Source organism: Erinaceus europaeus, chromosome 1, assembly GCF_950295315.1.
Source record: "Erinaceus europaeus chromosome 1, mEriEur2.1, whole genome shotgun sequence".
In the NCBI taxonomy this organism is placed as follows: domain Eukaryota; kingdom Metazoa; phylum Chordata; class Mammalia; order Eulipotyphla; family Erinaceidae; genus Erinaceus; species Erinaceus europaeus.
This window is the reverse complement of record NC_080162.1, coordinates 48,470,616-48,484,952: the sequence shown is the minus strand read 5'-3', so window position 1 is coordinate 48,484,952 and position 14,337 is coordinate 48,470,616. Positions and strand designations below refer to the sequence as shown.

Sequence of the window (14,337 nt, the reverse complement as noted above, 5' to 3'; positions counted from 1 at the left end):
TCCAATTATACACTTCTCACTCTTTTATTTTAAACTTTTGCTGTTTCTCCTTGAGATGTCATCCTCAAATTCCGAGACAAGATTGAGAAAATGGAGAAAGATGTGTATGCAGTTCTGCAGCTGGAGGCTGAGGAAAAAGAGATGCAACATTCAGAAGCCCAGGTAAGACCGTGCGGAGGGGAGTTGGGCAGTAGCGCATTGGGTTAAGCGCAGGTGGTGCAAAGCTCAAGGACCGGTGTGTAAGGATCCAGGTTTAGGATCCCGGTTCGAGCCCCCGGCTCCCCACCTGCAGGGGGTCGCTTCACAGGCGGTGAAGCAGGTCTGCAGGTGTCTGTCTTTCTCTCCGCCTCTCTGTCATCCTCTCCTTTCTCCATTTCACTGTGTCCTATCCAACAACGACAACAACAACAACAATAACTACAACAATAAAACAACAAGGGCAACAAAAAGGAATAAATAAATATTAAAAAAAAAAAAAGACTGTGCGGAGGGCTCTCAACCGGAGTGCCCTGCAGTAAGCGGGCCACGTTGGCCGTGGCCACACTGCCCTTCTAAAATGTTTGTCCAGTATTTTGTCAGAGCCCCTAGATATTTGCAGGAAGGAATTTTTTTTGTCTGTTTGCTTCCCGCTAGTGTTCTGTATGTACCCTCCTCCCGTCCCCAATCCTGGGGCTTCACACCTACACGATCCCACTGCTCCAGGCATGTTCTTTTACTTTTTTTTCCAAAAGAGGGTGAGAAAGAGAAGGAGCACCGCCATAGCACTGTTCCATCTCTGTGAAGCTCCCCTTTGCATAGTGCTCCCTTGTGGTAACCCGGGGCTTGAACCTGGTTCCCTGCTCATGGTAAAGTGAGCTGTTTCCTGTCCCGAAAGCTGCCATGTAACATTTTATCAGATGAAGGTTTCCTGTCCAACATTCTTTTGTTGCCTTCGCAGATCAACACAGCCAAGAAACTCCTAGAAAAGGGGACGGAGACAACGAACCATGAGCCAGAGAGGAGTTGGTTCCAGACCAAAGAAGAGAGGAAGAAGGAAAAAAGTAGGTTGGAGGGAGTCGGGCGGTAGCACAGCGGGATAAGCGCAGGTGGCGCAAAGCGCAAGGACCGGCCTAAGGATACCTGTTTGCGCCCCCGGCTCCCCACCTGCAGGGGAGTCGCTTCACAGGCAGTGAAGCAGGTCTGCAGGTGTCTTTCCCTCCCTTCTCTGTCTTCCCCTCCTCTCCATTTCTCTCTGTCCTATCCAACAACAGCGACATCAATCATAACTACAACAATAAAACAACAAGGGCAACAATAGGGAATAAATAATAAATAAATATTAAAAAAAAAAGTAGGTTGGGAAGCTCCCTAAAAAGCTAAACATAGCGAGCGGCCCAGGTGGTGGTGCACTGGATCAACTGCTGGACTCAAGTGTTCCTCGTTTGTTCTTTGGCATTGTGTGTGCCACAGTGATACTCTGGTTCTCTTTCCTTCTCCTCCTCCTGCCTCTTTGTCCTTTTCCTCTGCTTTTCTCTCACAAGTAAATAAATATGTAAATAAGTAAATAAATAAATCATTAAGAATAAAAAAAACTAAGGGGCCAGTTAAATAGTTCACTTGGATAATGTGCTGCTTTGCCTTATGCATAACCAGGTTGGAGGTGGGTCCCCACCACATTGAGAGATGCTTCAGTGCTTTGGTCTCTTTCCATCTCTCTGTCTGTCTTTCTATCTCTTTAAGGCCAGAAAGAACACTGCTCCACTTTGACTTATGGTGGTACTAGGGACTGAACCCGAGACCTAAAAGCCTCAGGGATGAATGAAAGTCTTTTTGCATAACCATTAGCTGTCTCCCCAGCCTCTTCCCTACCCTTTAAAAAATTTAAAAAAAAAATGTTTTTATTGGATAGAGACAGAAATCCACAGGGTAGGGGGGAATAGAGGGGGAGGGAGAGACACACACACCATCACCACTTGCAAAGCTCTTCCCTGCAGGTGGGGGCTGGGGACTTGACCCGGACCCTTGAACACTGTAACATGTGCGTCCAACCAGGTGTGCCACCATCTAGCCCCCACTCTCTCTTTCTATATTTAAAAAAATATATATCTATATTCTGAGAAATAGATAAAGAGAGAGGATAGAGAGCATCAATGCACTATTCTACCGTCCATGAGTTTACTTGATGGGTGCTGTACGTGTTGACCTGGAGTGTTCAGGATTGAATCTAGAGCTTCCTTTTGCAGGTAGGTATGCTCTGCTTACTAAGTTATCTCCTGGAAAATTCCATACATTTTTGTAAATGGGCAAATGGTCTTCTGTCTTATGGGTGGGTAGCTTTACTTAATTGGTCCCCCACATTGTTGCTGTTTTTAGCAGTTTTCTATTCTGCATAAATGATGGAGTAATAGCTTTGTAAAGTGCCTTCCACCTTTAAGCAATATGTTTGATTTAGAAGATAGATTACTAGAAGTGAAATAGTAGATTTTATCAGGATATGTGTATTTATTATTTTTTATGGGGGAGGAATGAGAAACTATTCTCCAAAGATTTATCACCAATTATGACGTGTATGCTTTAAAATTTTTTTATTATCTTTATTTCATTTATTTATTTATTTATTTTTGTATTGTCTTTATTTACTTCTTGGATACAGATAGTCAGAAATTGAGAGGGAAGGGGGAGAGAGAGAGGGAGAGAGACAGACACCTGCAGCCCTGCTTCACCACTCGCAAGGCTTTCCTCTTACAGGTGGGGACCATGGGCTCGATCCTGGGTCCTTGCGCACTGTAACATGTGCGCTCAGTCAGGTGCACCACCAGCGGGCCCTTATTATCTTTATTTTGTTTATTGGATAGAGACAGCCAGAAATCACGAGGGAAGGGGGTGATAGAGACAGAGAGACAACTGCCAACACTGCTTTACCACTTGCAAAGCATTCCCCCTGTAGGTGGGGACTGGGGCCTGGAACCTGGGTCCTTGTGCATTGTAACATGTGTGCTCTCAACCAGGAGCGCCATCACCTGGCCCCTGACATGTATGCTTTAAAGTAAAAATAAGTGTACTTAAATTTTTAAAAAATCGGGAGTCGAGCTGTAGTGCAGCGGGTTAAGCGCAGGTGGCGCAAAGCACAAGGACCGGGCATAAGGATCCCGGTTCGAACCCCGGCTCCCCACCTGCAGGAGAGTCGCTTCACAGGTGGTGAAGCAGGTCTGCAGGTGTCTTATCTTTCTCTCCTCCTCTCTGTTTTCCCCTCCTCTCTCCATTTCTCTCTGTCCTATCCAACAACGACAACGACAATAATAACTACAACAATAAAACAACAAGGGCAACAAAAGGGAATAAATAAAATAAATATAAAAAAATTTTTTTTAAATCTTTATTTATTGGATAGAGACAGCCAAGAATTGAGAGGGAAGGGATGATGGAGAGGGACAGAGAGCCACGTTGCAGCACTGCTTCACCACTCACAAAGCTTTCCCCCTACAGGTGCTTGAACTTCTGTCCTTTCACACTGTAATATGTGTGCTAACCTAGGTGCGCTACCACCTTATCCTCACCCAGGTGTGCGCCCCCCCTTTTTTTGTTTAATCCAGAGCACTGCTCAACTCTGGTTTATGGTGGTTTTGGGGATTGAACCTGGGGCATTTAGTGCGTCAGGCAGGAAACCTTTTATTATTTTTTTTAAGAACCATTATGCATGGGGAGTCGGGCTGTAGCGCAGCGGGTTAAGTGCAGGTGGCGCAAAGCACAAGGACCGGCATAAGGATCCCGGTTCGAACCCCAGCTCCCCACCTGCAGGGGAGTCGCTTCACAGGTGGTGAAGCAGGTCTGCAGGTGTCTGTCTTTCTCTCCTCCTCTCTGTCTTCCCCTCCTCTCTCCATTTCTCTCTGTCCTATCCAACAACGACAACAACAATAATAACTACAAAAAAAAAAAAGAACCATTATGCCATCTTCCCCGACCTAGTGTGCACTTTTTATTACAAATTTAAAAAATATATTTAGTTCCCACTTGCTGGGGGAAAGCTTCATGAGTAGTTGAGCAGTGCTATAGGTGTCTGTCTATAAGAAGAAGAAAAAGGAAGATAAAAAAGGCTGTCAGTATAGGTGGAGCTTTGCAGACACCAAACCCCAGTAATACCCCTGCTGACAAAGAAAGAAAAGAAGAAGGAAAGGGTTGTATTCATTGAAGCATTTGAATGTTTTCTTCTCATCACAGTTGCCAAGGCTTTGCAGGAGTTTGACTTGGCTTTAAGAGGAAAGAAGAAACGGAAGAAGTTTATGAAGGATGCCAAGAAGAAGGGGGAGATGACAGTGAGTACCTTCCTCTTTGCTTTATAAAAATGTATGTGTGTGTGTATGTGTGTATTATTGTTTTACCATAGTTTTACCAGAGCACTGTTCAGCTCTGGCTTATTTATTTATTTTATTTTTTTTTTTATTTAAGAAAGGAGACATTAACAAAATCATAGGATGGGGGGGTACAACTCCACACAATTCCCGCCACCCAATCTCTATATCCCATCCGTTCCCCACTAGCTTTCCCATTCTCTATCCCTCTGGGAGCATGGACCCAGGGTCGTTGTGGGTTGGAGAAGGTGGAAGATCTGGCTTTTGTAATTGCTTCCCGGCTGAGACTTCAGGCATATTTATTATGTTGGTGCTAGGGTGAGAACCTGGGACCTTTGGTGCCTCAGGCATGAATGTCTTTTTTGCATAGTCATTATGCTATCTTTCCAGCCCCCCTTCCTTTTTTGTTTCTTTAAAGATTTGTTTATGAGAGAGAATCACACACGACTCTGGCACTTATAGTGCCAGGGATCCAATTCAGGATGTAATGCTTGAGAGTCCAACACTATCCACTGAAGCACCTCCTGGGCTGCAGTAGTCTCCTTTGGCATGGGACAGGTCTCCCTGGTCTGTCCTACACTTATCTGTCATCCTTTTCCCAGGCAGAGGAAAGGTCCCAGTTTGAAATTCTCAAGGCACAGATGTTTGCTGAGCGTCTGGCCAAGAGGAATCGCAGAGCCAAGCGGGCCCGTGCAATGCCTGAGGAGGATCCAGCAAAAGGCCCTGGTAAGCACATGGGGAGCCCATAGGACTTGGTAGGAAGATTCTCTTGAGCTTTATGCTTGTGGTCAGGGAGACTATTGAAGGAACTATTGAAGGACTGTTGAAGAGCCCACTCTTTTTTGAATAATCAATATGTATGAGTTTATACAACCATTGTTACATTGACTTTAAGTAGTGAGTTGACCCTTTAAGGGCTACTGGGGAGAACTAGTATTTGAATATAGGCCCTTTTGATTCTGGAGTCTATGCAGTTGCTGTTTGGTTGCAAGACTCAGGGCAGAATGAAGTAAAGACTGGCCTTTTCTGCATTTCCCAGGCACATAATCCACTTCACTTTGGGACTCTTGGAACGTCATTTAGAATGGTTGTTCATAGCTGGTGCTTCTGATTCCTTTCCCCTTTCTGCCAGCACTCCCATGTCAATGTATATCAGGCCAGAGCACCCACTTTTTGGACTCATTACCCTGAGATTAAGAGGATTTGGGATTTTTTTTTCCTGTTTTTTTTTTTTTAATTGGGGAATTAATGTTTTACATTCAACAGTAAGTACAATAGTTTGTACATGCATAACATTCCCCAGTTTCCCATAGAACAATACAACCAGATTTGGGAATTTGTGCTATCAAGAGAAAGCTATTTAAACCCTGCTTTCTGTGTGCAGCCAAGAAGCAGAAGACACTGAAGAAGTCTGTATTTGATGAAGAACTCACCAACACAAGCAAGAAGGCTTTGAAACAGTATCGAGCAGGGTAGGGTTTTTCTGGGTTTTGGTATTTTTATTTATTAATTTCAAATTTTTTTCCCCTTTTGTTGCCCTTGTTGTTATTGCTGTCATTGTTATTGGATAGGACAGAGATACATTGAGAGAAAAGGGGAAGACAGAGGGGGAGAGAAAGATAGAAACCTGCAGACCTGCTTCACTGCAGCAGCAAACCCCCTGCAGGTAGGGAGCCAGGGGCTTGAACCGGGGTCCTGATGCCGGTCTGTGCGCTTTCTGCCATGTTCGCTTAACCCGCTGTGCCACTGCCCAGCTCCCAAGAGGTTTGGTTTTATTTATTTATGTATTTATTTATTTATTTATTTGATAAACATAACCAGATTGAGAGGAGGAGGGGAGCTAGGGAGAGAGGCAGAGAGACACCTGCAGACCTGCTTCACCACTTGCAAAGCTTTCCACCTGCAGGTAGGGATCGGGGGCTCGAACCTGGGTCCTTGGGCACTGTAATATATGCGCTCTACCAGGTATGCCACTATCCAGCCCCAGGGTTTGGGTTTTATTTATTTATTTATTTACTCTCCTTTTTTCCTCTTGCCTCCAGGGTTATTGCTTGAGCTCGGTGTCTGCACCACGAATCCACTGCTCCTGGAGGCTATTTTTCCCCCCTTTTGTTGCCCTGGTTGTTTTATTGTTGTTGTGGTTATTATTGTTGTTATTGATGTTGTCATTGTTAGATAGGACAGAGAAATGGAGAGAGGAGGGCAAGACAGGGGCAGAGAAGCGACTCTCCTGCAGGTGGGGAGCTGGGGACTCGAACTGGGATTCTTAAGCTGGTCCTTGTGCTTTGTACCACGTGCGCTTAACCTGCTGCACTACCACCCGACTCCCGGCTTTTGGTATTTTTATGACAACTGGGAATCGTCTCCCTATTCCCCTGCTCCTGATTCTCAGCAATTTCAAGGGTCTACCCCATGCCCTAGCCCCAACCACTTTTGGATCCTGTGTGAAGAGAGTGGTGTTAAGGCCTTACTGCCTTGGAGGTGATACAACACATTTTACATTCAGAAATAGAATTTATCCTCAGTAGTAGAACTCTAAACAAATTCCTAGTTTTCTTTTGGGAATATGTTGTTCTCTCTTACATTGCCTAGGCTGGGTAAGGTAGACTTTCCAACTACTTTAAAAAAAAAAAATTTATTTATTTATGAGAAAGATAGGAGGAGAAAGAACCAGACATCACTTTGGCACATGTGCTGCTGGGGACTGAACTTGGGACTTTATTGTTTAGAGTCCAATGCTATATCCACTGAGCCTCCTCCCGGGACCACTCCAACTACTTTTAATATATATACATAGGAAGAAACTGGGCCAGAGAGCACCAGATCGAGCACTGGCTTGCCCTGCTCTTTCAACCCTCATCCAAGCACTGATACCACAGGAGAGGTGCTATGGAATCTTTTTTTTTTTTTTTTGTTAGTGAACGTGAAAATCCAAATCTAACCACTGGGCAACCTCCCGGGCTATGCTGTGTTGACATCTTTCTCTGTCTCTCTGTGAATAAAAAAGCAGAAAGAGCCAGGGAGTGGTGAGGTTGCACATGCTTAAGACCTGCATCCTGAGCCTTGATTTCCTTAAAGCACACGCACATGCACACACGATTAGAACCAAGTCCCTGAAAAATGATGCATCCATAATGTGAGCTGGGTGGGGTAAGACACTGCCCATTTCCGCTTGGCATTTCAGCATTTCAACTTTTACTTACAGCCCATCTTTTGAAGAAAGGAAGAAGATGGGCTTGCCTCACCAGAGAAGAGGTGGAAACTTTAAATCTAAAGCCAGGTAGACTGTGCAATCTTCGAGGACCATTGGTTATGGTTGGGGTTTGGAGAAGAAACCTTTCATGAGAAAGGAGCTCCTCCTTCTTCTTCCTTGTCTTAATTCTAATTTTCCTTCTTTCTTTGTTTTTTATTTTCTAATTTTCTTAATAGGTATAAGAGAAGGAAGTAGTTTTGGTGGCATGAAGAAGTTCATGGGACAGTCCTGAGATCCATTCCCTGTGGGAAGTCATCTTTGCTTGGTCTGTTTTGTAAAAAATACTCTTTCAAACCTTAAGAATTGTGTCATTTGTACTTATTAAGAAAAATGTTGGGTGAAATGGTATGTTGCCATTTCTCAAGAGTTCTTATTTGTCAGCTCCTTCTTATGGGTTGCTTTCACATACAGTACAGAACATACCAAAGGAGGAAGTAATTTTGGGCCCCACCTGTAGGCAGGAAGCTTCATGAGTCATTAGGTGCAGCAGTGCTGCAGGTGTGTTTCACTCTCCTCATATCTCCCCCTCTCAATTTTTCTATGTCCTATCAAATAAGTATTTAAAGAGGAGACTATATATTTTTTTAAAAGAAGTAATTTTGGAAAAGGGAAATAAATCAGTCTAATACTACCTTGATACTGCCACAGAGTTGGAATGCATGTTTATGCTTATTGAATAGTTGGGTGTGCAGTGAGGAAATCAGTTTGTTGTTTTAGAACCAAAAGCACCAACTGTGCACCATTGTGTAGTGGGCACTGATTATCTTTTTAAGCTTACCACAGACCCAGGAGACTGCTAGTTAGTTTCATTTTTTTAAAGGTTTTATTAATTTATTAATGAGAAAGATAGGACAACAGAGAGAAAGAACCAGACATCACTGTGGTACATGTGGTGCCAGGGATTGAACTCAAGACCTCCCACTTGAGAGTCCAATGCTTTTATCCACAGTACCACCTCCCGGACCACGTTAACCTCATTTTATAAAGAAACGGTCTTGAGAACTATGGTGATCAATGAGGGGTGGAGGCATAGAACTTTTGTTGTGGGTGTGGTGGGGAACTAGAACCCTGCTATTTTATAATCACTTTATAAATCACTAAATTAAACAGTACTTTAATGTACTTATTATTAGATAGAGACAGAAGTTGAGAGGGGGAGGGGACAGGGGAAAGGGAGTGGAAAGAGACAGAAAGATAACTGCAGCCCTGCTTTACCACTTTTGAAACTTTTCCTCTACTGGTAGAGATTATGGGCTTGAACCTGGGTCCTTGCTCAGTGAATTTGTGTGTGCTAAATCAGATGCACTACTGCCTGGCCCCCTTAGAAAGCTTTTTATTTATTTATTCCCTTTTATTGCCCTTGTTGCTTTATTATTGTAGTTATTGATGTCATTGTTGTTTTGATGTCATTGTTGTTGGATAGGACAGAGAGAAATGGAGAGAGGAGGGGAAGATAGAGAGGGGGAGAGAAAGACACCTGCAGACCTGCTTCACCGCCTGTGAAGCGACTCCCCTGCAGCTGGGGAGCCGGGGGCTCGAACCAGGATCCTTACGCCGGTCCTTGCACTTTGCGCCATGTGCGCTTAATGCGCTGTGCTACTGCCTGACTCCCATCTTAGAAAACTTTTTTTAAAGGAATAGGAAGGAACACACTCTTGGAGAAAAAAATGTTTTCATTTATTTATTCCCTTTAGTTGCCCTTGTTTTATTGTTGTAGTTGTTATTGATGCCATCGTTGTTGGATAGGACAGAGAGAAATGGAAAGGGGGGAAAGACAGAGGGGGAGAGAAAGATAGACACCTGCAGACCTGCTTCACCGCCTGTGAAGTGACTCCCCCGCAGGTGGGGAGCCGGGGGCTCGAATCAGGATCTTAACGCAGGTCCTTGAGCTTTAGCGCCACTGCGCTACTGCCTGACTCCCAGAAAACTTTTTTAAAGGGAAAGGAAGGAACACAGTCTTGGAAAGACTGCAACTTTCTAAGATTGCAGTTAGGAATTCATGTTACTGAAACTATGCTCTGTTATTCCATACCTTGACTCTAACTCTGCTGTCCAAATATTAGAGATGGGGGAAGGGGGATGAACATATCTTACCATTCCTTGTGAAAAACAGCTTTTACCCTACAGATGGTGTTTCTCATTTTCTGAGTGTGCTTCTGTATATAAATATATAAATTTGAAATCCTAGGTTCAGTTTCCTGCACCACCATAAGCCAGAGCTGGGTATACTGCATGTGAAAAAAAGAAAAATATATGAAAACTGTAGGGGGGCACTCATTGAGAAAATTGTTAAGTTTATAGTTTCTTACATATGTAATTTCAGGGTATACATATTAACTCCGTCTACCTCCTACTTAAATTACAGTTGTTACGCAGAAGCACATACCTCGGTGCTAAAGAGTATGTTCAAGACTATTCATTTAAATACCCATAGCAGTCATCAAGAGGGTTCCAGTTCAGTAAATGATGGCACAACTGCAAGATGGAGTGTGGTTGACTCACTCTCAGATATGTTTAGAGGAAATCCCAAGTGCAAAATTATGTATTGGGTTATTGGGAAACTCCTATTTTTCTTTAATATTTTTATTTATTTACTTATTCCCTTTTGTTTCCCTTGTTTTATTGTTGTGAAATGGAGAGAGGGTAAGACAGAGAGGGGGAGAGAAAGATAGACACCCGCCTCACCACTTGTGAAGCGACTCCCCTGCAGCTCGAACCAGGATCCTTACAGCGATCCTTGAGCTTTGCGCCACCTGCGCTTCACATGCTATGCTACCGCCCGACTCCCAACATATTTTTCTATGCAAAATGTGTCACGACTTTTCTTTTTTTTTTATTATCTTTATTTCTTTATTGGATAGAGACAGTCAGAAATCAAGAGGGGAGGGAGGGATACAGCAGGTGAGAGACAGGGAGACACCTGCAGCACTACTTCACCACTTGTGAAGCTTTCCCCCTGCAGGTGGGGACTGGGGGCTTGAACCTGGGTCGCTGCGCATTGTAACATGTGCGCTCAACCAGGTGCGCCACCACCCAGCCCCGTGTCACGACTTTTCTGACAACCTAATACTTTTTTAAAAGGCAATGTATTTCATATGCAGACAACTCTTGTGGACTCATGAAGCTGGTGACAGTGTTTCATTCCAACTCTAGGGAAGGAAATTTCAAGTACATCAGGTACAGTGCCTTTGCCTTTGTAGCCACAAAGCTGCCTGCACTGTTTCTAACAATCAAGGACACACGCAGACTAGTCTTCTCAATCATTTTATTAATTGGCTGTAAAGGCTAAAGTGCATAGTAAAGACAAAAAAGGAAATGCATACATAGGAAAGGGATGTTTTTCTCTCCAACATTAGAAAAACCTGAGATGCCTAAGTGTCTGTTCTAGGGAACACTGGATTGAGGGGATATGTATGCAAGCCTGGGGAAGGGGTGGGGGTGGGGGCCTGCAGAAGCTGCTGGCATGCTAACCCTGCCCAGGCAAAAGCTGCAATAGAGGATCTGAGACAAAGGGACACACTTTGGATAGGTGCTGCTGGTACCAAATGTGAGTTTAGTTCTATCTGGGGCTGCTGGGGATCAGCACTGCTACTGAACCTTTCCTACTATATGCAAAGAAACCCATCATCCCAAAGTTCAAGTCAGGAAAGGGTACAGGGATCACTCCTTAGTTAGCCTGGGCCTGCGGCAAGAGCCCCGGCTGTGGGTACTTTGCTCACAGAATATGTAACTGGGTCAGTGTTAGTGAAGTCTTCCTCTTATGAGGTGGCCCTATTTTCTGAAGGGAGCCTGAAGTGGAGGGCAGGAGGGATTCTTGTGCTCCTTGAAAGGATATAAACAACTCCTCTGGGCCTCTTATTAGGATGAAAGTTAGTCTGCAAGTTATGACCTGGCAATTAGAATGACTGTTTCACTGAGCTCATAACATATTCTGTGGCCACAGAACAGTACGGGAAAAAAAAACCAGAACATGAGCCAGGACTCAGCTATCACTAGATAGCCCTAGGTGGCTGCCCCACTAGTGCTCCAGAGAGTCTGTTCAGTAACTTGCAGGGCAGAAAAAGAAATGTTAACTTTGTTCAGTCCTGGAGGTAAAGTGCTTACTCTAGCGCAGGGGTAAAAACAAAAGATCGATTATGGGCAAGCCCTAATAGTGGATCCTTAAATAGGTGCTAAGATCAAAGGGCAATAGTAAAAAAACAAACTGCAGTTCCTTCTTATGGGAGCTGACTCCAGCCATAAGGTAGCTGGCAAAAGGCAGCATCACGCCGTGTTTCTACATCATCCTCTGGATCTCCTCAAAGTTCATCAGGTTGTTGGCTGTATCAGACCAGGCAGCGTGCTGGGCTCCATCCATCTCAGAAGCAAGGTGGTTGCTCCTTTCCAGAGTATGATTTATACCACCAATGATCTCCTTACAGTCAGGACATCTGCCCCTCTGCATGGCTCCTCCACAATCGCTAATCACGTAGATGTGGCCATTGGGACACTTGAACCAGTGGCCACGCGGAAAACCCATGGCAGTGACGATCTGCACTCGTTCCTCCTCTGTGATCCCTAAACCAGAGCAGGGAAGGGTGGCTTTCAGAGCTTCCATCTTTTTCTGGACAAACTCTTCATCCTCCTGGGTGAACTTAGATGTTTTCTCAAGGATCTTCCGGACACTAAGGACCTCTTCAAACACACTGCCTTTCAGCTTTTCCTCTGCCATCTTGCATCGAGTCAGAAGGTTCACCAGGTATGTGAGCCTTTGGATTTCACTTTGCAGGTCATCCAATTCTTGGCTGGTGAAGCTTAAACGCTTCTTGGTTAGCCATTCATGGACCTGGTCTAGTCGAGTCCTCACATTCTTTTGTTCTCGGAAATGTACCTTTTTCAGGGATTCCCACAGGCCAGCCAAGTGGTCATAGAAGCTGATATAATTCTCAACAAGACCCAGATCCTTCACTGACAGATTTTTCTGGGCCAGCTTCTCCTCCAACATCAGGAAGTCTTCAGGGAGCATATGGTAGAGGAGCTTCTTCGTCTCCAGAAGGGCCTTAAGTTGTTCCTGACTAGTTGCAATTTCTCCTGCTGAGCCTTGGATCTTTTCCTTGACAACTTCAATCTCTTCTAGTCGCTGTTTAATGCTGGTTCCGTATCTCAGATTTTTGCGGATGGGTACCTGGCAGATAGGGCAGACCTTCAGCTTGATGGCAACTTCATCCTCCTTTTGCTCATTCATGTAGAGGTCCAAAGCTTGCACCTCAAAGATGTGGTTGCAGTCTTCTAGCTGCACAAAGCGGGCATCAGGCTCATCCTCAAAGCCAAAGAATATCTGGGTGACTTCATCCTGGTGGCAGACGCGGCACTTGCTAGGGCACGGCTCTCCGCACAAGCCAATGCAAGGGTGACCACAAGCCAACAGCTTAGTACATGGCACGTAGCATGGGGGTCGGTTGCAGGGTTCAGAGCAGAGTTTGGTGCACTGATAGTGTTGGCAGCGCCAGACGCAGGGTTCCACACAGGGGCTGCACAGTTCCCCACACTTCTTCTTGCATTGGCTGTGGACACAGCGGTTCTGACAGGTTCGCTGGCAGGGTGGACACTCACCAATGCATGGCTCCTGGCACTTGTGTGAGCAGATGAGCAGGCGCTTGCAGGGCTGCTGACACCGCTCATGGAAGCGCCCTTCAAAACAGCTATGGCAGGAACCAGTACAAGGATGCCCACAGTCCAAGATGGTGCTACACTTGGTTGTGCACTTGACTGGCATGTCATACATGAGATCTTCCACATTGCCACACTTCACCTGTTGACTGTGCCCACACTTAAGTTTCACAGTAACCTTTTCTGGACACAGTCTCACACAGTCCTCACCACATGGATGACTGCATTTGTGCCCACATTTCAGGACCTTGGAGCAAGGCTCTTGGCAGCAGAAATCGGACTCAGGCTTAGAACAAGGGACCATCTGCTCATGGCCACACTGAACAATGATTTTGGGGACCTTCACCTGACAAGGCTGACACTCCTGGAAGCAAACAAGGGGACACCTGTGTCCATCTTGGCAGATGACCTTCTGGCATGGCTTCATGCATTGGAACTCCTTGTGCAAGGAGTCATAGGGGTGGCAGGCTCGGGTGCAGACATGCCCACAGCCTAGCCGGAACTCACAGGGTAGGCTGCAGCCTCCTTCGGGGACTTTCTGGAAGTCAGAAGCTTTGGATACTAAGGTAAATGTATCTGGGTGGTTCTGGCAGCACAACTGGAGTGTGTGGCCTATCTGATTATTCTCTCGAAGGGTATGGATGATCTTGCTCCATAAAGGGACCTTGGCCAGCATCTGCATGTTTCCAATGCAATACATCCCCTTCTTGGCACGGGACAAGGCCACACAGATACGGTTGGATATCTGGAGAAAGCCCACCTTGCCTTCCTGGTTGCTTCGTACTAGTGAGAGGAGAATGATGTCATTCTCTTCACCTTGGTATTTGTCAACTACATGAACCTTGACACCAGCAAATGTCTTAGCAGGCATTAGTTTGCGAAGGCAGAAAAGCTGCCCGGTGTAGGTGGTGAGGATGGTAATCTGGGAAGGCAGGTATTCCTGGCACAGGAAATACTTGCACAGCTCCACCACAAATCGAGCCTCATGCTGATTCTGGTGACTTTTGCCTTCTTGAATTTCCTGTTCAGGAAAATTATGTTCTATGAAGAAAAGGTTGGAAGAGACACCCTAGAAAGGAAAAAAGGTAACGTATTAGGAAGTTCATC

The 14,337-nt window shown here is 45.1% G+C and overlaps 2 protein-coding genes across 5 annotated transcripts in view; one reads left to right on the top strand and one right to left on the bottom strand.

The window, feature by feature from the left end:
• DDX27 (DEAD-box helicase 27) overlaps nt 1-7,929 on the top strand; it is a 38,059-nt gene extending 30,130 nt beyond the window's left edge. Inside the window, exons 15-21 of the mRNA XM_060185653.1 lie at nt 56-162; nt 938-1,040; nt 4,198-4,292; nt 4,931-5,054; nt 5,713-5,800; nt 7,534-7,608; nt 7,758-7,929. Of these exons, the coding sequence (XP_060041636.1) occupies nt 56-162; nt 938-1,040; nt 4,198-4,292; nt 4,931-5,054; nt 5,713-5,800; nt 7,534-7,608; nt 7,758-7,776 (611 nt within the window). The 3' untranslated portion in view covers nt 7,777-7,929. The remainder of the gene's footprint in view (nt 1-55; nt 163-937; nt 1,041-4,197; nt 4,293-4,930; nt 5,055-5,712; nt 5,801-7,533; nt 7,609-7,757) is intronic.
• Nucleotides 7,930-10,829: 2,900 nt separating this feature from the next.
• ZNFX1 (zinc finger NFX1-type containing 1) overlaps nt 10,830-14,337 on the bottom strand; it is a 54,055-nt gene continuing 50,547 nt past the window's right edge. For all 4 annotated transcript variants that reach the window (XM_060185623.1, XM_060185621.1, XM_060185632.1 and 1 more), the window contains one exon: nt 10,830-14,299. In XM_060185623.1, the coding sequence (XP_060041606.1) occupies nt 11,858-14,299 (2,442 nt within the window). In that variant the 3' untranslated portion in view covers nt 10,830-11,857. The remainder of the gene's footprint in view (nt 14,300-14,337) is intronic.